Source organism: Gobio gobio, assembly GCF_949357685.1.
Source record: "Gobio gobio genome assembly, chromosome: 17".
NCBI lineage: Eukaryota > Metazoa > Chordata > Actinopteri > Cypriniformes > Gobionidae > Gobio > Gobio gobio.
In genome coordinates, this window is record NC_137110.1 from 7,481,167 (window position 1) to 7,507,034 (window position 25,868).

A 25,868-nucleotide genomic window follows, 5' to 3' on the forward strand; every position below is an offset into this window, starting at 1 on the left:
TAACCGAATTAACCAGCCCACCAGTAGAGCCTGTATTTTAAGGCCTAAACAGGCTAGCTCGAGCTAACGTGCTTATGGTAAACCTAGTGAGCACTTGTGACCCTTGTTCTGTCACATGAAGGACGTTTGGTGTGATTCTAGCTTGAGTTTGTAGCGATTTCTCATTACGGCGCTGCGCCATATTATTATTATTATTATTGTTACAAGGATCGAGGCCTGTCAGAAACGCCATCTCACCGCCTCCTTCTGCCCTTAACCCCTACAAAATGACCCTCCCTCCTTGCGTTGGGCGTTATAGCCGCTAGTCCACGGCTGGCTGTGTCAGTCGGTCCACTCACCTCGGAACCTCAGTTCGTGCTGCGGTTCTAGAAGCAGGACCTGCTCTGGCCTGGCCATCTCCCACTGCGCTTGAAACGCGTTCACTGCTGCGCTGACGTCCGCTCGGACTGACGGTGACGGGCTTGACGGTTGAGGCTGTCGATGAGGACTTCTGTTACATTTATTGAAATAAAAACTCCACAAGGCAGTGGAAATAGCTCAGTTACCCGATCCACTAGCGACTGTTGTGATGCAGCAGGAAGGGACTGTGGGAGAGAGAGAGAGGCTGGCCGTGACGTCACTGCCCCTGCAGTACTCAGTAGTGGCGACTGATGTGGAGAAGGGTGTTGGTGTAGTAGAATGAGGGTGAGGTGGGTGGGGGTGGTCTTTATGGGGCATCATCAACCAATGTTATGAAAATGTGACGGTAACTTTGCAGTGTTATGAGAACATATGTGCATTTGTTATATTAACACACAAAGACCGCTGAAGAAATTGCTACCATTTTGCATTTATATAATAAAAAATATTTATATAATAAAACGAAATATGACTTTTTATTGTCCCTTATATTTAAGACATTTAATATATATATATATATATATATATATATATATATATATATATATATATATATATATATGTGTGTGTGTGTGTGTGTGTGTGTGTGAGTATTACATGTTGAATGAGCTAAAATACTCATAATTATATATAATTAAACACATAATTAAAGTCATAATTAAAAGGGTTTTTAATAATTTCGTTTTTATTTTATTTTTTAATATATACCCTAATATAACATGTTTTATATATATATATATATATATATATATATATATATATGTGTGTGTGTGTGTGTGTGTGTGTATCAAATGTTGAATGAGCTAAAATACTCATAATTAAATATAATTAAACACATAATTAGTCATAATTAAAAGGGTTTTTAATAATTTCGTTTTTATTTATTTTTAATATATACCCTAATATAACATGTTTATATATATATATATATATATATATATATATATATATATATATATATATATATATATATATATATATATATATATATATATATATACATATACACACACAATTCAAAAATATATATAATTTATATATTTTGTATTTTTAATTTTAATGAGCCTTATATTTGTTCACAAAAAAATTGCATTTCTTATATTAACATACAAAGACCACTGAAGAAAATGCTACCAGTTTGCATTTTTTTTATATACATATATTATGTCTTAAGGAACAATAAAAAGTCATTTTTCGTGCATTTTTGTAAAATTATTTTATATTTAATGAGCCTTATGTTTGAGATGTCATGTTTGTACCTAAAATATTGGCGCTGCAACAAATTTAAAAGGTAACTAAAAATAGTGAAATACTTTTTTCTAATTAGCAATTAATTAAAACGTTTATATATATATATATATATATATATATATATATATATATATATATATATATATATATATATATATATATATATATATATATATATATATATATATATATATATACCCTAATATAAAAAAATATTAATTATTCATTTTAATGAGCCTTATATTTAAGATACGTGGAATATTTGTACACCAAATATATGGCACTGAAAAAAAATTGTTAAAAGGTAACTACAAATTGTTCATGCTTTTCATGAACCACCAATTTTTTTTCAATATTTCTGGAAGACGTGGGTTTGGGGTGTGCATATGTAGATTTGAGGTTAATCATAATATACAGATTTTATGCTAAAACACACAAATAATAATGTTAGAGGAGAAAATCTAAGTCTGTTCTTCAAAAGCAGTAAAATCCAACTGAATATCTGGGAATCTAAGAATTAACATGAATTACTTTATCCTCAGCCAAGATCCTAGATCACATCGTATTTGCATCTTGAATTAGGCGAGTTAATTTATGCTCAGTTTGGCAGTTGAACACAAGCTCTTGGAGGACCGTTTTACTTTCCTCAGCACAGTTAAAAGATCAGCATGGACCCCCTGCCAAAGGAGACACATACCACAAGTGTCATATTTATATATATAGCCCATCGGCCGGCGCAGGAGAAACTAGCACTGCTGCGAACAGATTCTCAATCCCTCAGAACTGCAAGCAGACATTTGCACCATTTCTTTATTAGGAGTAACTTGTTTCTGATCTGAATCAGATACATACCAAATAAACCCAATGTGTATGTTGCTTAAAAAATAAAAACAATGGATTTTGTATCCTTTTATTACTAATAAAGAGCAAAACATTTCCCTTTTGCACATTCACAAATGAATGTTATTTTCAAGCCTTCTTTGCATGACAAAACAATAAAAAAGAGACAAGCTAAATGGAAAAAAAACATTAATGATTAGGTTAAATTACTTTAGTAAATACTGAATTACAATGGTAAGTAGTGGTAACATTGCCTATATCAATTAATTTACACAATTCATCCAATGTGTGGTACATACAAGGACGTAAAGTACATAAGAATTTCACAACTTTCTTAGGGCCAGCCCAAGACTGTTGGCATTGATCTTCCACCTAAACACCACTGCAAACCACACCAGACAGCATGTTATACCGTCCGACTCAAGTGTAGCATGTAGTTCCATTCAAAGGCATTAATGCAAAGCCTGTGCTCCTCAGCAAGAGGACAAGCAATTCAGAAAGTCCTTTTCAATTGGCCAAGAATTCAAGAACTTCAACAGGACTAAATGAGACGTTTGGTCTCGCTGTGGATCACAGACTCTGTACAAGACATTAACTCTACAACATTTAGAGCTAGTAATGCATTGCCGTACATTGTAAAGGCCCTTCATTGAGTTTAACAACATGTGACATTATGTTTCCTTCTTTAGTTTGACGTGGCGGAAAGAAAATTTAAAAAAGTTTAAGGTTCTGGTTTGAGTGAAAGATATATTTACTTCACACAAAGTACATTACAGTCAGTGGAAGAATCAATTTGAATGATTTTCTCTGAGTAAACATCAATAGAGAATGCTTAGGACTGTAATATTTGGGCGAAAGATACAGGAATTTTTAAAAAGTGCTTTTTTTCTCTTCCAAGTAATCCCTTTTTTTTATCTAACAAGCACAGTCTTCTAAAGGAAAATATTGTTGTGCTAAAATTCATGGATTAACTACAATTACTGTAATGCGTCTATAAATCTCTCTGCTATTATTACTGACAGCACACATTTTGGAGGGGGAAAGTATAATTATTGCACTTGTGAATTCCTGAAAACATCATTGCGCATTGGCAGCACTGCATATAGAATCACAGGATAAAGGACGAGAATTGAAACTCAAGATTGCCCATAATATCCATTCTGATTCGCTAAACACATTCCTCGACTCCAATATGCCAATATAACGTGTCAAAAGCATGTGTAATAAAAGTACCATTAGCCACATACTAACTTCTAAAAACAACAGAGACGGCGTGAAGTGTACATTTAGATGAATCACATTTTAAGTACATGAAACTTTGTCATTGTGGGTTTTCAAGTGATAAATCATAACATATTTATTCGATATTCACAAATGCAAAATTGTAACAGATAATGTTCAATTTTGGCTGAATAAACTTCAATTCTACATGATGTAGAAAACGAGCCACTCAACCACATTGTGTGTTAATGCTCTCGAATGAATAGTACATTAATCTTTTAAAGGCAAGTTTGTCAAAAATAAGACTTTTCCCTCCCTAATTAGGTCTATTTCTTTAATGAAACAGAGCTCTTGAGAAAACATTTAGGCGGAAAAATTGAGTGACAGCAAAGGAGAGTTATTTCATTTGGGGTCAATTCAAAGAAGAATATCTGGTAAAGCGTAACTACTTCCTTTTGCAGAGTTTAGACGTCTTGCTCTTTCTGAAACAGGACTAGTTTCCAGATTTTTTTTTTAAAATCCCTGTCCAGATAGTAAAAGCATGTTGGACGTGCAGGCCAAAAGTTATTCAGCGAAAGAATGAGAAAGATGAAAAATGTTTATGAGACAATTAGGGCATTTGGCAAGACTTCACAAAATCACTCAATCCAGTAAAAAAAAAAAAAAAGTCATAAAAAAGAACAGCAAAGGAGCTGAAGAGACCAAATGCCAACTAACACAAATGGTTAAAATGCGATTTCAGAAAGTATTTGGACATACTGCACACTTCACAAAGTCCTGGACAAAAGCCTACAGAATTCCTGCATTTGGCTCCTTCCAACTAACAATAAAGTTCTGATATGGAAAACATGTGAACAGTTGGAATAGTTATCACATCTAACACTTTGAAACGGCTATTCTTGTCAGCATTCTAGAAGACTGGCCAACTTTATCTCAAAACGTGAGTTGAACTTTACTAATGTCCTGATTTTGCACTGCAAGCGGTAACAATGGTCAGACGCTGTAAAACATTAAAGTCTATTCTAACTGCTTATTAGTCTAAGAACAGGCTGGATCTGTAGCTATATATCTGGCAAGAGAGGATGTGGTAATTTGGAGCCAAAAAGTATATTGTTATCCTGACTTGCAAATCGATAAAATATGCAAATGGTTGTGTTGAACTCATGCATCAACATCACTGACCACTGATCTGCTTCTACAGGATCATTACTATGTCACACAAGATTAGAAAATTGCAAAGATTTGGCACATTCTTCATATATAACTTCAAATATAACTTCATAAACGCATCTCAAAATGGCCAAGGCTAAGATATCTCTCAATGCTTATTATTTTGGACCAGAAAATCCCAGAGTTATCTTTATCTGTATTTTTAGTACTTCCACTGAATTAAATGTTTTCCCCTATACAAAATATAGGAAAGACAGAAGCGCATACAGCTTTATATAATATACAACAGTAATACAACAATATAATGCGTTTGAGTAAATCTTATGAAAACATGTCCGTGTCACATTTTACCCCCAAAATCACAAGAAAAATATTTTTTAGGAGCATCTTAACAAGACTTTAAATTGACTTGCAAAATATATTTTCAGGTTTTCTTTTTCCTTTTTTTGTTGTTGAGTGAAATATGTTCATGACCGGTTTCATGAGATTCGCCCATTTATATATTTTTTTCTTTTTTATCATATATATCAAAGATGTGCAAAACTAGTGAGACAGGAAAGCTGTGTTGCTTGCATTTGGAGTGCTGAAACTCTTTAAATGTACAGACGGGACAGACAATAGCTTTACTAGAATTTAAAGCTACAAGAATGAACGAGAGAGAGAGCGAGAGCGAGCAAGACAAGACAGTATCTGATCTGTTAAGCAGGTGTTTTCTTTGCTGTCTGATTTTGAGCAGTGATCTAGAACAGAAATGGATCCCTAAGGACATTTGAATGGGGGCTGAAGAGCGGCAACAAATGTGCCAGGGCATTTTTGTCTTTTCTCAAGGAAGTGACCATTGCGTCGGGATTCAGACAGTAAATCTCATCCCATTATTAACTGAACTTCTTATTTGGCTCCAAAAGGAAGTTACGTAACTTCCCCTGTTACATCACATTCTTCACTTGCTATTCTCCTTTGTTACAAATAGAAAGAAACTGAGAGGCTGGAGAGGATCTGGCCAATCGGTTTACGACTGCGTCAGCAGCAAGTGCGTTCTCTGGTCGACTCTGATGGTTGACGGCGAAGTTTGAAGCCCTTGACTGCAGACCCACCATCTGCATCTATAACTGGGATCCTTTGACCTATAAAGGAAATTTTAAAAAAAGGTTACGATTATTTTTTTATGCGCAGCTTGTCAGTTAAGCATGGCTCTGTGATCAGTAGTAAATGCTGCTCCATCTGAAAGCACTGCGAGTTTCAGTCGCTTATAACGTGCATTTGAAAAAGCAAACACGCGTCAAACATCTTTCCAAACATGAGAAGCATTTATGAACCTCTTATCCAACAAAAGACAACATTTAATAACATGTTTTTAATGAAAGTTGAGCACCCTTCTGTGAGATGATGTGGCTTCTTACACAGTATAAGGCACACAACATACTATTTCATAGTATTCTATGCAGTGATAAAGGCTATGTCGATTAGCATTGAAGAATAAATATTTTTGTATGGAGAATATATTGTCGTAGTCGTGTGTTTATTAGTCATGTTTAATCAATCAAAGCGTTTCAATCTCCTGTTTATTCAGCTACAGCGATTGCATGACGCCCATAGGGATTTCCTGGAATGGTGTGCGTTATCTTCTGAGGAGTTTCTGTGCGAGAGCACCCTCTGGCTTTCAGATAAGCAGTAAAAACGCCACTTCCCGCGCCCAAAACAAGGCATCTGTGGATGTGGTCCAAAACAAGAACTAGTGGGATGTTGTCCTGCTCCACTTCAAAGATGACGAGTGGAATTTTAGAATGACACAACAGTCATTTATGACACTTCATTTAACAACAACAACAGCATGTTCCGTGCATCATACGTCATTATGCCATTTCTACTAGAGCCCTGCATTTCTGCCCGATGGGCCCCGACTTATTTACGCCCCTAGGGCCGGGCTTCGGGCCAATTTTCAAGTCATACCTCAAACGCGGCCTTTTTTAGGCTTCTCCTTCGTTTTATATTTAAGACATTAATTAATTTAAAGAAACAATGAGATGTGCTGCGCTGGTGGAAACAACATGTGACCATGATACCGCGACTGTCAAGACTGGCTCGCAGTGTTTAGAGTACGGCGCTATGCAACTCGCATTGCCGCAAATGAGTAAAGCAAGCCAACACGCAAACTAGATTTGAGGCCTGTGCAGGGCTCTAATTTCTACATCATTGATAATACGCAGTACTTTCCAGTTTCGGGTTAATCGGATTACAAAAGGTTTAAACCACCCCTTACAATATGAATGAAATTATCGGATCTGGCCAATTCATTCCGATTGACAAGGTTACAAGTGACTTTTTTGTTGCAACTGTGCGAGTTCAACTGTGCGAGCAGATTATAAAACTAGTCCGGATTATTAGGGTCCGTCCATGTAAACACAACTACTGACAAAAAAGTGTGCATGAGAAAGAAAAAGCAAAAATGATTTGCAGTTTCAGTGCCTGTACAAAAGTCACAAGCATGGTATCATGTACCCACAAGAATGCCTGTTCCTTAATGGGGCAACTGCCAAGATCCATGGTAAAAGATCTGTATCAACTGTAACCCATCCACTGCCCTGGGTCCAAGAGGCAAGAACAAGAATCCACAGAAGCACTATTCTCACCACCATCAGGATCAATAATAGATCATGCATTCATTATAATTTTAATAATAAATGGTATTGCAATAAACAGCCTTTATTAAAACGAAGCCGGCCTGATTAAGAAGCTCAACCAAGAGAAGATAATAACATTTAAAATCTCAGGGCTCTGAATGAGTGCTTCTAGATTGGTTGTTAAATTGGTCCTGTTAATGTCACAATGCACAGATATGACTAGTTAGGATTATACTGACTTATCTGAATGAAGACCTCATTGATGTTAATGGCATTTTTGGCACTGGTTTCAACAAATATGGCATGAATGGAGTCGGCATAGTCCTTGGCGTCCTTCTCTGAAACCTCTCTGGAAAACAAAAGGACAAAGTGGGTGAAATAAGAGAGTGGAGTAACAAATGTGAGTATTTTACAACTCTAATGCCACACTATTAAGTAATCAGTTTCATAAATGAAGAATGCTGACATCTGAAAAAAGAGTGGCATGTTATTATTATTATTCTGGATATTTGAGACTAGAAGGATTTAAACAGATACAGTGGTTGAGTGAGAGATTATGTGAGTGGGATGAACCTTGTAAAGCTCATGTATTTTTTGTGATGGTGGTGTATAACTAGCACAAGGAGGCATGTTGGAGGTAAACTATTGTGTGCTGGTTCTCTGTGCACCTGTCACCTGATCACAGGTGCTGATCAGATTGCACCCGTGCTACACATATCAGGCCGGTCACACTGACAATGGATCGATTTTCCATTGACGCTTTGCTCTCTTAGATTAACCGCCAAGGCGGTGATGTTTTCTTTAAACATTTTGATCAACTAGATTTTTGTTGATTGCTTGTGCAAAAGTCCCAGGGCAGGGTTGTGGTTGCTAGGGTGTTCTGAGTGGTTGCATACTAGCCCTAGATATATGTGGGGTCCTTAAAGGCAGGGTAGGCTATTTGTTCCAGAAACCTTTTTTGTTATGCTGGTCGAAAGTCTCTTCACATCCTGATAACAATCACTAAGTTAAGTGGTGTATATGTGTGTGTATATAATATATTTATAATCATATATATATATAATCTGTGGAAGGCGTAGGACCATAAAATGTTCGTACAATCATTGCACTCGGTCCGAACGCAAAGTCATATCTGCCTGTCAAAGTATGCATTTAAATACCTCCGCACACCCTGCTCATGCATGCTATGCAAAGTTAGACAGATGTCAGTAAAGTCCCTTTAAGACAAGTCATTTCACTCGCCGGCCATCTTTTGAGTGCCTCTCATGCCCCTTTTCCACCAAGGCAGTGTTGGTGCTGGTTCGGAGCCAGAGCCTAGTTTCAAATCGGTTCTTTGGTTTTCGACACCCAAAGCACCAGCTCTGAACCAGGAAAAGTGGTTCTTAAGTAGCACCAAAACATTGCTGGTCTAGAAGTAAGAACCGCTTGTGTCAGGGGCTGGGGGCGGGGTTACCATGACCAACAAGACGAACACAAACTCGTGACCGCCTGCTGCTCGATTGTAATCTCCGTCTATACAAATTACGGCGAGCTGCACAAATGCGTTGGATTCGCTGTGTTTTGATGCCGATGTAGGATCGTAAAGCCATGTGCATCAATAGTAATTCAACATTCGCCATTGTTGATGGAAGGCTTGTTCGAGATGCATCGGCGCTGTGCAGACCGATCGCCGTATGACATGAAAGGACAGCGAGAGCATACGACAGCGAAAGCGCCGATGCATCTTGAACAAGCCTGGTGTATTTGTGTTTCCCACTGCCTCGCTAGCGTTGCTGAGAAAGATGAGACGTATACAGTGACGTAAGAACTAGCTCTGTGGTGGCACTCTAGCCCGTGGAAAGGCAAACCGGTTCTTAGAAGGCTTGTCAGTCGAACCAACTCCGAACAGGCACTAGCACTAGCTATGAACTAGCACCCGGTTGCTGGTGAAAAAGGGCATCAGGCATGCAAGTGCAGCTCCTAACATAAAATTCACCAAGATTACGATTAAATTTCATTTTGGAAATCACCAATGAAATCTGACAACTGGACAAAGCTAATGCGCATGCACAATCCTAAGCGCTCGTTTAAGAACACCGCCTGTTTCTATAGCAACCAGAGCCTCATACGGCAGCTGCAGATGACTTTACTAATCAACGATTGGTTCTTTCATTTATAAGGTTGCACGTTCTTCCATTCACAAGTATTCAGAGTGCACCGTCTTCCTATATATAAAGTCACCAGTCACCGAGCACCGAAACAGCAGCCACTGTTCAAAATTCCTCCTGAACCAGAACATCAAGCTTATGCTTCGTTCACGCCACAACCACTGTAATTTAAAAGAGATGGAAACCTGTGACGTTGTACTCGGAACGGTCCATGACTCAAATGTATGCGTTTCAGTGGCAACACCATCATCGCCAAAATGAATCTGCAGCAGTCAGGTGGTACAGGTCAGCGCGCTTAACATTGTTTATGTTCATTATTATTGTGATGTTATGTGCTTTGAAACATGAGGTAGTTTAACGCTGTCTTGTGACATACTGGTTTGCTCCCTGCTGTGTTTTGAAGGGAGGGTGGGATCTTATGCTTTCAAAGCTAGCTCGGTATTGCTAGCCTCTCCGAAAATTGCCTACCCTACCTTTAAGTGAAAGTCTAGGGATTTTTGCTCACTTTCACCTCCAATAAAATATCTAACCCTGACTATGAGCAAAAGTAATGCTTTTAGGTTATGCTTTTAATTATAATGTGAAGCAGTATTAAGATTTGCAAGTAGGGGTAATGTTATCAGTAAGTATAGTTTCATGATGACAGCGTTCGAAAACAACAGATTTTTAACATTTGGAGCAAACCTCTTAACAATGATGGTTGTGGATCACTGAGAACAGCACGAGTTGTGTTAGAAAAAGAAATATCTAAGCTGTATGTGCCAGACAGAACAATTGCAAGAATTTTCCCTGATATTTATTGCCTGAATGGCTTGCGGTGCAATCGCTATTCCTCAGATTCAGTGTCTCGGTCTTTATGGTTTCGAGAAGTAAAATACAACCGCAATGACAGCCGACTAACACTGCCAAAGAAAGCAATGGTGAACCAAGACATATCATTGGACCTGTGGGAAGAGTGAAGCAATTTAAAGTGGAAAGATAAATTACAGACCGCTGAAGAGTGGATTTCTTTTTCATCACAAGTTATGCTTATGGTAACGGTACGTGTGCAAGCTTGTTTTCAATGAGTCGAGACAAGTTGACAGCAAATATGCGGGTCTTTTCCCAACGTCAAATTGAGTTGACAGCCACTGCGGGTGCATCCCTTCAAGCTGAATAGAGATGACAGGATGTGAAGTCTTTTGTGGCGAGGACGGTGGAATTCACCTGGCATCGGAGAGATCACATTTGTTGCCAGCGATAGCCACCACTATGTTGGGTGGTCCGTGCTGGCGAAGCTCCTTCACCCAGTTCTTCAACGTCTGGAATGACTCCTGAGTGAGAGATGAAGAGATTGTCACGACAAGCAATGCTTAAACATCATAAGACTTTTAGGTCATCTACTGCCCCTCATGTTACTTGTTCAGCTGAAAACAAAAGGAGTCACCTAGCAGACTGTCTTCCATTAATTGAACATGAATGGAAGCACCAAAAAAACTTGGTCTATATGACTTGTGCACTATATTTCAAGTCTTCTAAAGCCATATGATAGCTCTGTGTGAGGAACAGACTGACATTTAACCCGCTACTCACTGAAAGTCTTACCTCAGCCCATAACTCCTTTAGTGTTCCATGGAAAAAAAGATCTTCTGTAGTTCGAGTGACATGAAGTTGAGTAGATGATGACAGAACTGTCATTATTGGGTGAACTATGCCTTTAATAGCTTTACCAGCAGAAAGATTTGTGTAGTAATAATGAAGAAATGTTTCATTACCTCTTTAGTGATGTCATACACAATGATAGCTGCAGCAGAGCCCCTGTAGTACATGGGAGCCAGGGCACGAAACTAAGAGCGAAACAGATAACAAGCAGATGTGAGGGAAAAATAATGTCCGGCACTTTAAAAAAAAAAAGAAGAAGAAAAAAGCAAGACTTAATCATCACTGATAACAACCTGACATCCCTTCTTAGGGGCCGAGCGGCCAATCTCAACCTGCACATGCTTATTTTCAGAGCTTTGAAAGAATTTGTACGCTTTGGCGGAGGTCTCCTTCGAGTTTCACGCCGAATTAAAAGGACAACTCAAACACAAAAAACCAAATGTTATTCCAACTTGTTCCCTTCAAAAAGAACGAACAGGCAGCGGTTAGGGAAACCCATGGTGAAAAACCCTAGACGTGAGCCACCGTCAAAACCTAAAGGAGAATTGTGTTTCAGACGGCCACGCCAAGGGGGCTTGAGTAAAGGAACTGCACTGAAAGGCATATCAACACATGTGGGAGCCATCAGGGGAAAGATGAGCGCAACGTGTCAGAAGACGTTAGCGTTTAATCATTATAAAATAGCACAGTTGGGTTGTTTGACCCCGGTCATCAAAAATAGACAAAAAAGGCTCTGATTAATAAAAACAAGCTGGATCCAGTATGCCATTCCACTGAAGAAAAAAAAAGACCTAAAAGGGGAGGGGAAAAGGGCATTATAAAATGAATGATTAAGAGAGAGAGAGAGAGGGTAAAGAAAGAAGAAATGAGGAGGAAACCCTGGCAGATTTGTTTTTATACATACTTTCTAAGTTTTTTTAGCCAAATTAGTAGTTTTGGTTAAAGGTTATGAGCTGTATTAACATGTTTGTGCTCATTAACAGTGTTTCATGAGCTGCTAACAGTTTTCCATCAATAACAGTGAGAATAGTACAACAAAATGTATAATTGTACATACATTGTAAATAATATGCAGATGCCCCAAAATCACTTGGACCCTAAAGCCTGCCAGATCAATGCATCCATGCTAAGTGAGATAAATTATTTAACAATTATTAATAACTATACTCTACAAATTCATTTATACAAAGTTTAGTATTTAATTGATAAAAATTATGAATATAAATTGGATTTAAGTTAAGACAACAGGTCAGATCTCTGCTTAATCCTTTTTTTTCGCCAGCAAAATGAATACGTTTGACTGACACGGTTTCTCACATTTGTAGCTGTTTTTGGCCAAGTTTGCTGCACAAGGAAGAGGGAACGCTTCAGTTTAGCTTTTGACTAAAATGGCAAGATGTCTCCTTAGACATATCCCAGGAATCCAGACTGTGTGGTCCCTCTCCAAATCTCCTTCTGCATTTTCTCTCATCCAACTTCCTCCAGTCACTCACTACCTCTTGAAATGCATCTTGCCGTTAAGTCGGCTATTCAGACCTCGCGAAAACACTTTACTAGCTATAATAAGGAATTTCTTTTTCAAAGAACTGTTCAAAGTTTGGGGTCTGTAAGATTCTCTAATGTTCTTAAAATAAGTTGCTTATGCTTACCGAAGCTGCATTTAAAAAATAATAATAAATACAGTAATTTTAATGCATTTTGGAATGTAATTTATTTCTGTAATGGCAAAGCTGAATTTTAAGCATCATTACTCCAGTCTTCAGTGTCACATGATTCTTCGGAAATCATTATAATATGCCAATTTGGTGCTCAAGAAACATTTATATGTTTTAAATAAATCGTTTTGTAATAATGTAAAAGTCTTTACGGTAACTTGCTTGAAACTTGAACAAAACAAGCCATGTTTCTACAATGCTGTTCTAAAAAGCAATGTGTCGGATAATTATCTAATCAAGAGCTTGACAGCCAGTGAAAAGCCCGATCACAGCTCTTGGTGGCGTACAGGAAACTGTGGACAGAACTGTCTTCTCTTCACAAAATCACAATAGAGCTTGAAGTTAGAAAAAATAGAAGAAAGACACTAAGAGGGAGGAAGGGAGAGAGAGAGAGAGAGAGAGAGAGAGAGAGAGAGAGAGAGAGAGAGAGAGAGAGAGAGAGAGAGAGAGAGAGAGAGAGAGAGAGAGAGAGAGAGAGAGAGATTCTGGCTTCAGTTGTTTTTCTCAAACTGCTATCTCTGACAAGGCCTAACATTTCATCCCATCAGGCTCTGGAGCATCCTGAACAAAGAAAAGCAAAGAAAACTTGACCTCTTTAACCACTCAAAGGCCACAATGATGAACTTGCACCATCTTTACCGGTGGGAATACATCAAAGCGCTAAACAGGACCAGATGAGGGTCGATAAGTCAGACTTTCCCATATGCTTCATATGCAATGGGAGCAGATTTTTTTGGTTATAAATTATATTACCAGCAAAAACAATTTGAGTGAATATTGGGAATATGTGGTCTTGTCTATATTTTGTACAAAGGATTGAACATGACAAGGCCCCACAACATTTTTTACATTTGACCTAGAAAGTAATGCAGAATATTTATTTTTCATTTAAAGTGGGAACTTTTCTGTGTTTTAAATTCTTTAAAACCCTAAAACTTTGTTTATATTCCTGGTTTACATGTATAAAAAAAAGTCCCAGCTTTTCAGACAGCATAAAAACAGGAGCAATTCCTTAAAGGGATAGTTCAGCAAAATGAAAATTCTGTCATTAATTCCTCACCTTCATGTCGTTCCAAACCCGTAAGGCTTTCGTTCATCTTCAGAACACAAATTAAGATGTTTTTTTTAAGAAATCTGAGAGCTTTCTGTCCCTCCATTGACAGCTACACAACTGACACTGACGCTTCAAAGAGTTCATAAAGAGATGATAAAACTAATCCAATTGAGTGGTTTTCATGCTGAAACTCAAACATAACACATGAGAATGAACCTCATTGGTTCTTGCTGAAGCTCAAATGTGCTGCGTAACACGAGAATGAACCTCATTGGTTCTTGCTGAAGCTCAAACGTGCTGCGTAACACGAGAATGAACCTCATTGGTTCTTGAGGAAGCTCAAATGTGCTGCGTAACACGAGAATGAACCTCATTGGTTCTTGAGGAAGCTCAAATGTGCTGCGTAACACGAGAATGAACTTCATTGGTTCTTGAGGAAGCTCAAATGTGCTGCGTAACACGAGAATGAACCTCATTGGTTCTTCAGGAAGCTCAAATGTGCTGCGTAACACGAGAATGAACCTCATTGGTTCTTCAGGAAGCTCAAACGAATGAATGTTTAAATGTGAATAAAAGTCTAAATTCAAATCTGTTCATTATATATGGCGATCGAGTCTCTTCAGAAAATTTTGACTAAACCGCTCAGTTCATATGGATTAGTTTTGCAATCTCTTTATGAACTTTTTGAAGCGTCTGTGTCAGTTGCGCAGATGTCAATGGAGGGGCAGAAAGCTCTCAGATTTAATAAAAAAGATCTTCATTTATGTTCCAAAGATGAACGAAAGTCTTGCGGGTTTGGAACGAAATGAGGGTGAGGGAATTAATGTCCGAATTTTCATTTTTGGGTGAACTATCCCTTTAACACTTGGGGCAAATTAGCGTGAATGTGCAATTCCAAAAAATGCAGATGGGAGTGGACAGTTCTGCGTATGATCTACTGACGACGTGCAATTAAAGAACACAGACTCAGCCGGATCATTTCCATAATGACCAACACACACTAACAAGAGCAGCACAAAATTTGCGCCTAGTTTAGGATGTGCTTTTTGGGGCGGTAATGGCGCAAACACCAGTAAATTGACATGGGCAAACCTTAGTAAATCAATTGATTCAGCGCGATTGATTTAAATACACTCCTCCCATAAATTTTGCGTCTGAAAGGGAAACTCCTACAAATGAATATGCAATAAGATCAGCGGCAAAAATAACTGTCCACACATTTTCAGCGCTAATTTTTCCCTACGCGTCTTCAGTAAATCCTGACAGTAGTGTTTTAAATGCCAAAAGAAGGTTTGCGCTGGCACAAGCTGTTAGTAAATCTGGCCCTTGGTATGATACAATTTTTTCTAACAGCTTGTGCGGGCCGCTTGGCATTCTACATTTAGCTTCACATAACATCACAGACAAACATGAGAGGAGATCATATTCCAAACAGCCTCAAGACTGCCGTCAAATTGTGAGTGGTGATAAACATCTCAAACTATGAGATGTCACCCGTACACTTCAGCTGTCTCTCCTATTGTAGAACATTTTGGGGGAGAAGTGCGTATATAGCTATATACAAAGAAAACCAGCCCCTTTTGAATGATATTAAACTCTCTCTCCCTCAAATATATGCTTGCATAAAGAAAGAAGTGCATGCAATACTGCCCCCTGTCCGAATTATAAAGGCACTGCAAAAACAGAAAGTGATACAGCTCGTGTATGTGTCACCCCAGTGAGTGTAGTGATTGTTGCTGTGTTTACCCTTTCTTGTCCTGCTGTGTCCCATATGAGGAATTTGTGAAGCTCATTTTGGTACTGCACAGTCTTTGTCATAAACGATGCCCTGAAAATAAAACGTGCATGATCAACAATAATATTAAGCACACACACACTATACAAATAATCTGAGACATCAGCAGATCTCCAATGCATTTAGCTGTCAATAAGACTCTAAGCTTTGTTAGTTTGTTTAATATATTTCACTTATAGACATCTTTACAAAGTTTACAAGTGTCTTTCCAGGTGCAGATACACACAACGCAAACACAAGTTTGTCTTGTGTTCTTTACACGTGTTGTTAAAAAAAAACGGATTTTCTGTTTTGCATTAAAACATCAATTAGAATTGGTTGAAATAACTATATGCAACCATTTTTAGGGCTGGGAATAGACATAAATTTCACAATTTGATTTGATTCACAAGCTTAAAATTGTATTACATTTCTTATCAATGAATTGGGGCCTATCAAATTTCCTCAAGAAAAAAAATATCTTATCAAACAATGCAGAAAACCATACAAGGAACTCCAGCTGGTACATCATTCATTACTATAATATTAAAGGTTCAAATGAACTGATTTGTAGGCTAAATTACACATAAATTAAATGACAGATAAATTACACATATATTTAAATGACACATAAAGAAGCTTTTATAATAATAACATTTTAATAATACTGTCACAAGCTAAGCTTGGTTGACATAAGGAATTACATGGACTTGACACACATGCACACATCACTAAGTACCCATGGGTTTATATTAGTGCTGGGAATCAATTAAAAAAAAAAAACATTAAAAATTAATTGCGAGTTTTTAATATTTTTGAAGTTTTTAATATTTTGATATTGTATTAATTTCAGTTACTCTCCAAATGAATGTAGAAACAATTTAAATATTTGTTGTAATGGCATCTTTTTATGAATGAAGGCCAGTATCACTGACACTGATGTCTCTATGAAACATTAATGACGTTACATTACAGTATAACTGAAAGCTCCCAATTTCAACATTTATTAGGCTTTAAAAAAAAAAAACTTTTAATTTAAGTGACCTTAAAACAATCTTTACATAAACCCATAATAATAATAAATGTTATATTTACCCATGGCCTTCCCTGTTAGACATTTACAGAAATGTAATAGTTATCAAACACCTTTCTTAACTGCATAAATAATACATTAAATATAGATTAATCATCATTAAAAGCTACAATTTTCTCTGTTCCCGTAGTTTTTTGATGAACAACATTAATAACAGGCATCATCAGTGCTTCTGTCACTTTAAGATCGGCCGCTACCGAACATGACGCAGATCTGTCACGTGCAAGTTCATTTAAGACGTTATTAAATGATACGACTCCTAATATGAGAATACTCGACACAACTGGCGTTTTGGCAAAATTTTCTGTGTTGTTGTTTTTGTTTGTTCAAGAGCGAAAGAGAACTCATAGTGCACGAGACTGACGGGAGTCTTGTCTGTGCGTCGAGTGTGTGTGTGTGTGTGTGTGTGTGTGTGGTCGCGCTTAAGATTGTTTCAAAGCATTTACATGAATAAGCGCGTGATCATATAATGTAACGCTGGGCAAAAGTGGATATAAAAACGGATGCTGCGTTAAATATTTTTAATGCGTTAAACTGAAAAAATTAATCGCCCGCGGTAATTTGCCCAACCCTAGTTTATATTGATTGTTATTTGTCAGTATGTTTAGAGTTTCATTATTTTTTATACTTTTGTGTATATGGCATTCTATGGTTGGCCCCGGCTTGTTCAATTGGTACAGGTTGAGGGTGGGGCTAACCTTATAAATGGGGAGCTGTAGAGCTTTAAGGGTCAGTCTTGGTTTGTTGAAGGCAAAAGGATAGACGGATAGACCTGTTGCAGATTGGACCAAATTACTTGGTGTAGCCTTTATTTGCACATTGTTGCATTTTTTTTTTTTCTAAGTATGTGACCATGTAAATATTATTTTTCTCATTTTCATATTAATAAAACCACCTTCTTTGGGATCCATCGAAACTCTGTCCAGCTTGTTAAACTGTACTTCCTATGACCACTGGGCCATCTCTTACAAATACATTTTTAATTACATGTTGTTGTTTTTTAAATATAAACATTTAAATAGTGTCTGTCATAAAAACATGACATTTATTAAATATTACATTATAACATCCATGAAATATTAAAGAACAGGTTGAGTATATACAATGAATATACAATATAGTGCATATTTAGCTAAATGCTCCTCTCTAAAGTTATTTTTGTAGCTGCTATTATCGAGATTTTGGACAGTGAATAGCTTTTCTGAGGTAAATGTAACATTACGTGACATTGTTTACAAGCTGCTTTATTGATGTCTTTCCGTGGTTGAAACACTGACTGAGTGATTCCATGACATGATACGGATTTTGGTAAGTCGTACTGTATCTTTCAACATACCTTCTGATGTTCATTCATGTTTATTGCGTGCTGTAACTAGGAGTAAAGCAGAAGAGATGACCGGTTCACGTGCTATTCAATGTCCAAAAACTAGATAACAGTAGCTAGAAAAATAAAATTTTTCTAAATATGCACTATTGCATATTCATTGTATTTACTTAACCTGTTATTTAATATTTAATGGATGATATAATATAATATTTAATAATTGTCATGTTTTATGCCGCTTCGTTTCAACTGTCGCGCCACATTAAAGTGCGGGATTTATTGTTTAAATTTCATAATAAAATTGACAGACTTTGTTTCATATCAAAAGCAACAAAGCTTATTATAATTTATTGGATGGGAGGCGAGCTACAAAACTTCTGAAATCATCTGACTTAAAGATCAATTCTTGGGATATAAGAACAACGGTTCTTCAATATAAGAATGGATTAAAATCAATATATTTTTAACCCAGCCCTAATGTTTGTTTAGTAAAACTGTGTGTTTCCAGCTATTATTGCAAGTTTATAAATCTAATGAATCAATTTTAATAGTTATGTACAGAAAACTAAACTTTAGAAAAGCATGATATACTTTAGGGCAATATTTCCATCGTTTGTGGGCTGGCAGAGAAATGACTGACCCACACACATTGCCTTACTGGGACAGCAGAGAAATCTTTATTGTTGAGCCCTGAAATGTGTGTCAATTGAATTTAGACTTATGTAACTCAATTTAAAGGGGTCACACATTAAACCTTGCATTATACAATCGATGCTGAACATTAAATCACTTAAAGGAATGAGAATCTGTATTAAATTCAGCCTTATCAGCACCAACAGGGCAGCTAGTGTAGTCCCAGATGCTGGTTAACAGATCTTGTTTTCTTATTTAAGATATTGAATTATTGTCTTAACATTATTAAAACAAATAATACATCAAGTTGTTTTTTGATACAAAGCTTTCTGAAACCTGGGGAAATTTCAACACACTAAGTATCAATTTTGCCTGAAATGTCTTGCATGTCACGGCTTGCTGTGTTTGCTATGTGCAATTCCTTTAAAACGTGCAGTGTTTTTCTTTTTTTCTTTCTTTTTTTTTATTTTCTTTTTTTTTTACAGTGAATCACAGTCAGCTCAACCTCCTGTAGGCCTGTAAGCGTTTTTTTTTGTAGTAAGCTTACCCAATTGTGGGATTAATGTTGGGATCAAAACTATCCTCCACAAACCTCCACACGATACTTGACTTTCCAACTCCCGTATCCTAGGGCACAAGATTAAAATCAGTAAAAAAAATACAAATTAATATATGTGTCTGTCTATATGTACACACACATATATATATATATATATATATATATATATATATATATATATATATATATATATATATATATATATATATGCGTGTGTGTGTGTGTGATTCACTTTTAATTCTTTTAATTTAATTTAATTCACTTTTGATGCATTTTTCCTTAAGAAGAAAATTAAAATGAATATGTTTTTTTTGTCAAGTGTTCAGATAATATTACATGGCTTGATTATAATACAACAATCAATATAATTAGATTATTATTTTTATATTAGCTTGTCATGTCATGTCAACTACCCGTTTACAGATCACATGACTAAAAGGACACTTATGACATTTATTATCAATATATGAGTGAGTAACTATAGGTAATAGTGAAAAATTTTGTCAAATTAAATCCTTATGCTGTAAATACATCCTATATGTATCTACTGAACACAAAAATGTAACTCTCTAGACATTTAACATCCAATGGGTGGTTAAATACGTCATCAAGCCACAAATGTTACTGTAATACTTAAGAAATCAAAGCAGTAAGAAACCCGAAGTTTGCACAACAAGTAAAACCACTGACACACTTTATTGCAAGCTATAGCAAACAATAACAGTGATGATCGGTTATCAACAGAGAAATAAAAACATAAAATATGGACCAAAACTGCAATCCATTATAGCAACGTCGAGTCGTAAAAAAAGTGAATATAAATCTTACCCCAAGAAGACATACTTTCAACTCTCTTAGCGACATGTTGACCTCCAAACAAATGAAAACTTCCCAATCATTCCAAATAGTTTCATAAAACCAGATCAGCAACTATTTCTATTTGACGTAAGAAAAAAACACACAGTCTCTATCTATACACCGGTGTCGGATATCCACTGCTTTTGGACGGTATAATAAGCCAGAGTGGAAAACTGACATAACGCGTGGAGCTTATTATGAGGACTGAGATGTTATTTTAATGATCGATTAGTTGCGTTATTAGCTGCTCGCTGATCGCCATCTTGAACTCCGGTTGACGAGTCTAGTTATGGGAAGTTGTTCCCGCGAATCGGTTCTTTCGAACAGTTCGTTTCATTGGTTTCATTGAACCGTTCAAAAACGGTTTCAGCAACGTAATTACGTCATCACGTGCACACGCACACACACACACACACACACACACACACACACACACACACACTAGATATTACACGCTTAAATAAAGACCTAGGTACAGATATGTCTGCTTTTATACTTTCTATTATGTCTTAATATTAGTATCGTGTATAATTGTGGCTGGGTGAATCTTAAGAACACATTAAATTAATTAAATAATACTATATATAAACATATTAGTGTGTGTGTGTGTGTGTGTGTGTGTGTGTGTGTGTGTGTGTGTGTGTGTGTGTGTGTGTGTGTGTGTGTGTGTGTGTGTGTGTGTGTGTGTGTGTGTGTGTGTGTGTGTGTGTGTGTGTGTGTGTGTGTGTGTGTGTGTGTGTGTGTGTGTGTGTGTGTGTGTGTGTAAAGTTAATAAATGTCATAGTAAATCAACCTTTACTTTATATTTTATATTTTTTATTTTATTTTTTTATTTTTATCTTATTTCCTATTTTTATCTTACTTGATTTATTTATAACTCTACTTATGTTAATACTTTTTATTCTAATTTTATTCTATTCTATTTTAATTTCCCTTGTGTTCTTGTAACTGTTATTTGCACTGTCCATGGAGCGGACCTGTTTACATTTCACTGCCAGTTGTATATTGTGTATATAACTGTGTATGTGACAAATAAAACTCTTGAATCTTGAATCTTGAATCTAGTAATACTTATACTGCCTTTATGCTAATTTGAATAAAACTGAGAGTATAGCGATAATTGCCACTGAGAATAATTTTGTTGAAAATATTCAGTTAATAAAAAAACCGGTTTATAAATAAAATTGTGGATTTACAATAAAACATTTCAAGAGCGTCTCGAGAACCTCGCGATTCGTAAAAGAACCAGTCCCGTTTTGTGAACCGGTTTAACTGATTCACTCCAAAGATCCGACTCATATGAACAACTCATTGACGAATCGGACGTCGCTAGACTAGTCACGTGATCGACATTGTCTTATTTTTTTTCCTCATCGAGCGTTCGGTTGAGCGATACAAATATTTGTGATATTTTCGCGCGTAAAAGAGTTTTGTTTCGATGAGTTTACCTCTGTTTTTTAAGTATTTGATCTTAATCTAAATGCCGGGATTGAAATAAGAGCAGGAAATCTTTTGAGGAAGTGGAGTGACAGCCCCGCTGTAAATCAAGATGGCAGGTAACGTGCTTTAGTACAATTATTTAAAGCTTTATGGGGCGGTTTAAAGAGAATCGGCCCTGTTATCGCTGTTGACTGTATTGACACATAATGCCTTTTGAACATTTCTGGTGTATTTTAGCACAAAGGCCACGAGCCTAGGGAAATTAAGTGGATTAACACTAGTTGCGAGTTGTGGAGCTAGCAGGACAGACTGGGATATTATAATAAAAGTACTGTGATAAGAACTTTTGGCCAACAAGACAATATATGTTGCATTAAATGCTTAAGGGTGGAAAACATACTGTACTTTTAAGTAAATAGTGAAGATACCATAGCCGAGTTGACAGGAGCTTGACTGTCAGTTTGTTAGCCAACCTGACCGGGGTCGATTCCCGGATAACACGTTTTGTTAGCTGGTCACCTTTAAAATGCATTGATAATGTGTCATAACATAAGAGCTGTTTGTATTTCATTGCAGACTACAGTATGAAAAAGTTTTTGACAAACATAGTCGCCTAGTAAACGAGTAATTTGTTGTGGTCACCTGAGTTGACATTTTAGTGAGATAAGCTAACACTACGACAAATGCCAATGCTAGGCTGTGTGTCAAAATCACTTTGGTCAAAACCTAGTTAGCTGCCTACCTAAACAGCATTTCTTTTTTCTTTTTTTGGCATTATGGGTTCGTTCTTGGACTGAAAAACCCAAAAATATAAGTCTTGAGTAGTTAAATAGCTGACTAGGTTGTGAGCCACAGCCCAACTTCATGTGTGACAGGAGCATGAAACTGTCAGTTTATCTACTGTACTTGTCAGTCATTAATCTGAACTTATCCGAATTATTGTTTGTGTTTCCCCAGGTCTGTCGTTATATTTTGAAGACGGTCATGATGATTTGGATGATTGTGAGTAAACAGAACTCTTCGCCAACTTTACAGATCAGTAGCTCTCTATGAGTGTGTCCAGCTCATTTTTAGCACCAACATTTTTAATAAAGTCCATTTTTAGAATCTTTTGCAATTGTGATATTTGTTAATTTTTTCAAGTTAAGCACCCCCCCCCCCCCCCATTATATATGCAAATAATGACTTGGTCATTTAAGGATTAGTTCACTTTTAAAATCAACCTTTGCTGATAATTTACTCACCCCCATGTCATCCAAGATGTCCATGTCTTTCTTTCTGCAGTTGAAAAGAAATTAAGGTTTTGGATGAAAACAGTCCAGGGTTGTTCTCCATATAATTCAATGGGCTCCAAACGGTTCAAGGTCCAAATGACAGTTTCAGTGCAGCTTCAAAGGGCTTTAAACGATACCAGGCGATGAATAAGAGTCTTATCTAGCGAAACCATCAGTTTCTGCGAGAAACCGAGCAGTATTTATGCTATTATTTTACATCTTAACAGAGGTACGCGATCGTCTCTGAGCTCCGCCATAACTTCCGGAGAGTGAGGTCAAATTAGATCGTTTGTAGCCCATTGAAGTTCATTAGGAGAAAAATCCTGGACTGTTTTCATCCAAAACCTTAATTTCTTTTCGACTGCAGAAAGAAAGACATGGACATCTTGGATGACATGGGGGTGAGTAAATTATCAGCAAAAGTTTATTTAAAATGTATTTAAAATATTTAAAACTAATCCTTTAACTGTCCGTATGAATCTATCTTGCAGTTGGATTCGATGACTATGGTTCAGAGTGTGATGGGATTCGGATAACAGCATTTCTGGATTCAGGCCAGGATAATCTCACCCCTCTGGGCCGGCTGGAGAAATATGCTTTCAGTGAAAACGTCTTCAACAGGTGAGACGTGAAGCATGTGGTCTGCAGTGTGAAACTGAGGCGTGTTATGTGAGATGGATTTCAGGTTTTTTTCCCTCTGTCATGCAATATCAAATGTTTATTTAGGAGTAGTATAAGATGTCCTTGTTGTACCTATCACTTATACGTACATATTAAATATAGGGATAACGTTTTGTGGTGCAACGGTGGAAAATAAGTAGGGATGCACCGATATGACCACTTTGGCCAATATGATAACCGATAATTCTTTATATTTGAAAGCCGATAACCGATATATTGGCCGATAAATCTAAATACAAATTATGTTTGAGAGCCTGATTACTAAAACAAAAGTCTCACCATTAAAATCCATGTCCCCAGCACACAATTATAATGTTCTCGTTATAATTTTATTTAGCCTATATTGCAGGACTTATAATACTACAATATGTTGCACTCGACTGTATTTTCCTTTTTGAAGTGATTTCAATCATATTTCAAGCAATTCAAAACCATCATAGCGGACAGTTCGCATATGAAGTATCTCAGGTGAAGGAAAAATACATTATCAGCTTTAAAGGTTTAGTTCACCCAAAAATGAAAATTCTGTCATTAATTACTTACCCTCATGTCGTTCGACACCCGTCAGACCTCCGTTCATCTTCGGAACAGAAATGAAGATATTTTAGTTGAAATCTGATGGCTCTGAAAGGCCTCCATTGGCTCAATGGCACGTTACACTCTCAAGACCCTTAAAAGGTACTAAAGACGTCGTTACAAAGTCCATCTCACTACAGTGGTTCTAAAATAACTTTATGAATCGGCGACAAGAGTTTTTGTGCGCAAAAAAACCCCTAAATAACGACTTATATAGTGATGACGATTTCAAAACACGGCCTCGTGAAGCTTCGAAGCGTTATGAATCAGTGAGTCGAATGATGATTCGGATCGCATGTCAAACCGCCAAACTGCTGAAATTTGGCGATTCAAACTGCTCATTCGACTCACTGATTCATAACGCTTCGAAGCTTCATGAGGCCGTGTTTTGAAATCGTCATCACTATGTAAGTCGTTATTTAGGGGTTTTTTGCGCACAAAAACTCTTGTCGCCGATTCATAAAGTTATTTTAGAACCACTGTAGTGAGATGGACTTTGTAACGACGTCTTTAGTACCTTTTAAGGGTCTTGAGAGTGTAACGTGCCATTGAGCCAATGGAGGCCTTTCAGAGCCATCAGATTTCAACTAAAATATCTTCATTTCTGTTCCGAAGATGAACGGAGGTCTGACGGGTGTCGAACGACATGAGGGTAAGTAATTAATGACAGAATTTTCATTTTTGGGTGAACTAACCCTTTAAGATATCGGCCATATTCTTATGAGGCCAATAACAAAACCATATTTGGTGGCCGATATATCGTGAATCCCTAAAAATAAGGGTGCATATTTAAGGGCTTAAAATGGACCTATTGATATGACGTTGGGCCAGAAATACTTCCAAGCATGTCATTGAGTGCGTTTATATGCACTTTCTTAACCCGATTCTGCATAATAAGCTGACAATGCGTGTGCTCATGTGAATGCGTTTACCCGTTTTCTTTTATCGGAGTAAGGTCCTAAGAGGCTTAAACATAATAAACCGATCGTCACAGCTAGATTTTTGCCCCTCACGCCGATTTCGGCAAGCGTGTAAATGCATGAATCTGCTTCCTGCGGGCTTATTAAAGTGTACGTGTGATATGTGACAGTAATGCGTCCTCACTGTGGATTTAAGTGCATCCAGAAAAACAAGCGCTTTGCAGTAAAGGAGGTGGAAATATATCGCAAACTCACTCTTTTCCTGAGCCAAAAAAATAAGTGCTCTCATTTCATGCAGCAGAAGAAGAAGTGGTACAGTCAAAGTGCTGCATCTGTCACTGCATGAGAGGATCATTTATGAGCGTAGTTTCCTGTTGGCATGTTGCAATACTCTTCTTCAGTTTTTTAAGCTTTATGTAACTTCACAACCGTCAGATACGCAAACTATTATATTTTGATGTCACTACCGGGAAATAACCTGATTTAAGTCTCTTATAAATTCGGTTTACTTGTGTCGGGTTATTGGTTTTTCATGTAAACCCGGACAACAGGTTATTTCAATAAGCTGATTTTTGTGAGTTATCAGCGAACTGGTGTGCACGTAAACTCGCTCATTGTAGAAGAACTTGGCTTAGACTTGGTAAAGTTACAAACATTATTCTAGGGATTCAAAATTA

At 36.9% G+C, this 25,868-nt stretch overlaps 3 protein-coding genes across 5 annotated transcripts in view; 1 reads left to right on the top strand and 2 right to left on the bottom strand.

Moving 5' to 3' along the window:
• vapb (VAMP (vesicle-associated membrane protein)-associated protein B and C) overlaps positions 1-674 on the bottom strand; it is a 33,703-nt gene extending 33,029 nt beyond the window's left edge. The window contains exons 1-2 of one of the 3 annotated variants that reach the window (XM_079840295.1): positions 546-622; positions 339-474 (exon numbers count right to left, since the gene is read on the bottom strand). In XM_079840295.1, coding sequence (XP_079696421.1) covers positions 339-396 — 58 coding nt within the window. In that variant the 5' untranslated portion in view covers positions 397-474; positions 546-622. Of the gene's footprint in view, positions 1-338 lie in introns of all 3 variants that reach the window. The other 2 variants (XM_079840293.1, XM_079840294.1) reach the window with 2 other exon arrangements.
• Positions 675-2,442: 1,768 nt separating this feature from the next.
• rab22a (RAB22A, member RAS oncogene family) lies at positions 2,443-20,594 on the bottom strand. Its single transcript, XM_079841755.1, has 7 exons — positions 20,271-20,594; positions 19,431-19,510; positions 15,806-15,887; positions 11,404-11,475; positions 10,856-10,962; positions 7,742-7,851; positions 2,443-6,005 (listed from the first exon to the last, which is right to left on the bottom strand). The coding sequence occupies exons 1-7, from the start codon at positions 20,304-20,306 to the stop codon at positions 5,902-5,904; spliced, it is 591 nt and encodes a 196-aa protein (XP_079697881.1). The 5' UTR covers positions 20,307-20,594; the 3' UTR covers positions 2,443-5,901.
• A 1,016-nt stretch (positions 20,595-21,610) lies between these two features.
• The window catches only part of ppp4r1l (protein phosphatase 4, regulatory subunit 1-like), a 31,168-nt gene continuing 26,910 nt past the window's right edge, over positions 21,611-25,868 (top strand). The window contains exons 1-3 of the mRNA XM_079840247.1: positions 21,611-21,856; positions 22,698-22,742; positions 23,506-23,635. Coding sequence (XP_079696373.1) covers positions 21,850-21,856; positions 22,698-22,742; positions 23,506-23,635 — 182 coding nt within the window. The 5' untranslated portion in view covers positions 21,611-21,849. The remainder of the gene's footprint in view (positions 21,857-22,697; positions 22,743-23,505; positions 23,636-25,868) is intronic.

Bases quoted from the DNA above. Each gene is read 5' to 3' on its own strand.
- rab22a (XM_079841755.1), bottom strand. From the start codon at position 20,306: ATGTCGCTAAGAGAGTTGAAAGTATGTCTTCTTGGG. The intron at 19,511-20,270 runs GTAAGATTTATA...CTTGTGCCCTAG, and splicing joins TGAAAGTATGTCTTCTTGGG to GATACGGGAGTTGGAAAGTC. The intron at 6,006-7,741 runs GTCAGTATAATC...TTTCCTTTATAG, and splicing joins TGAGGTCTTCATTCAGATAA to GTCAAAGGATCCCAGTTATA.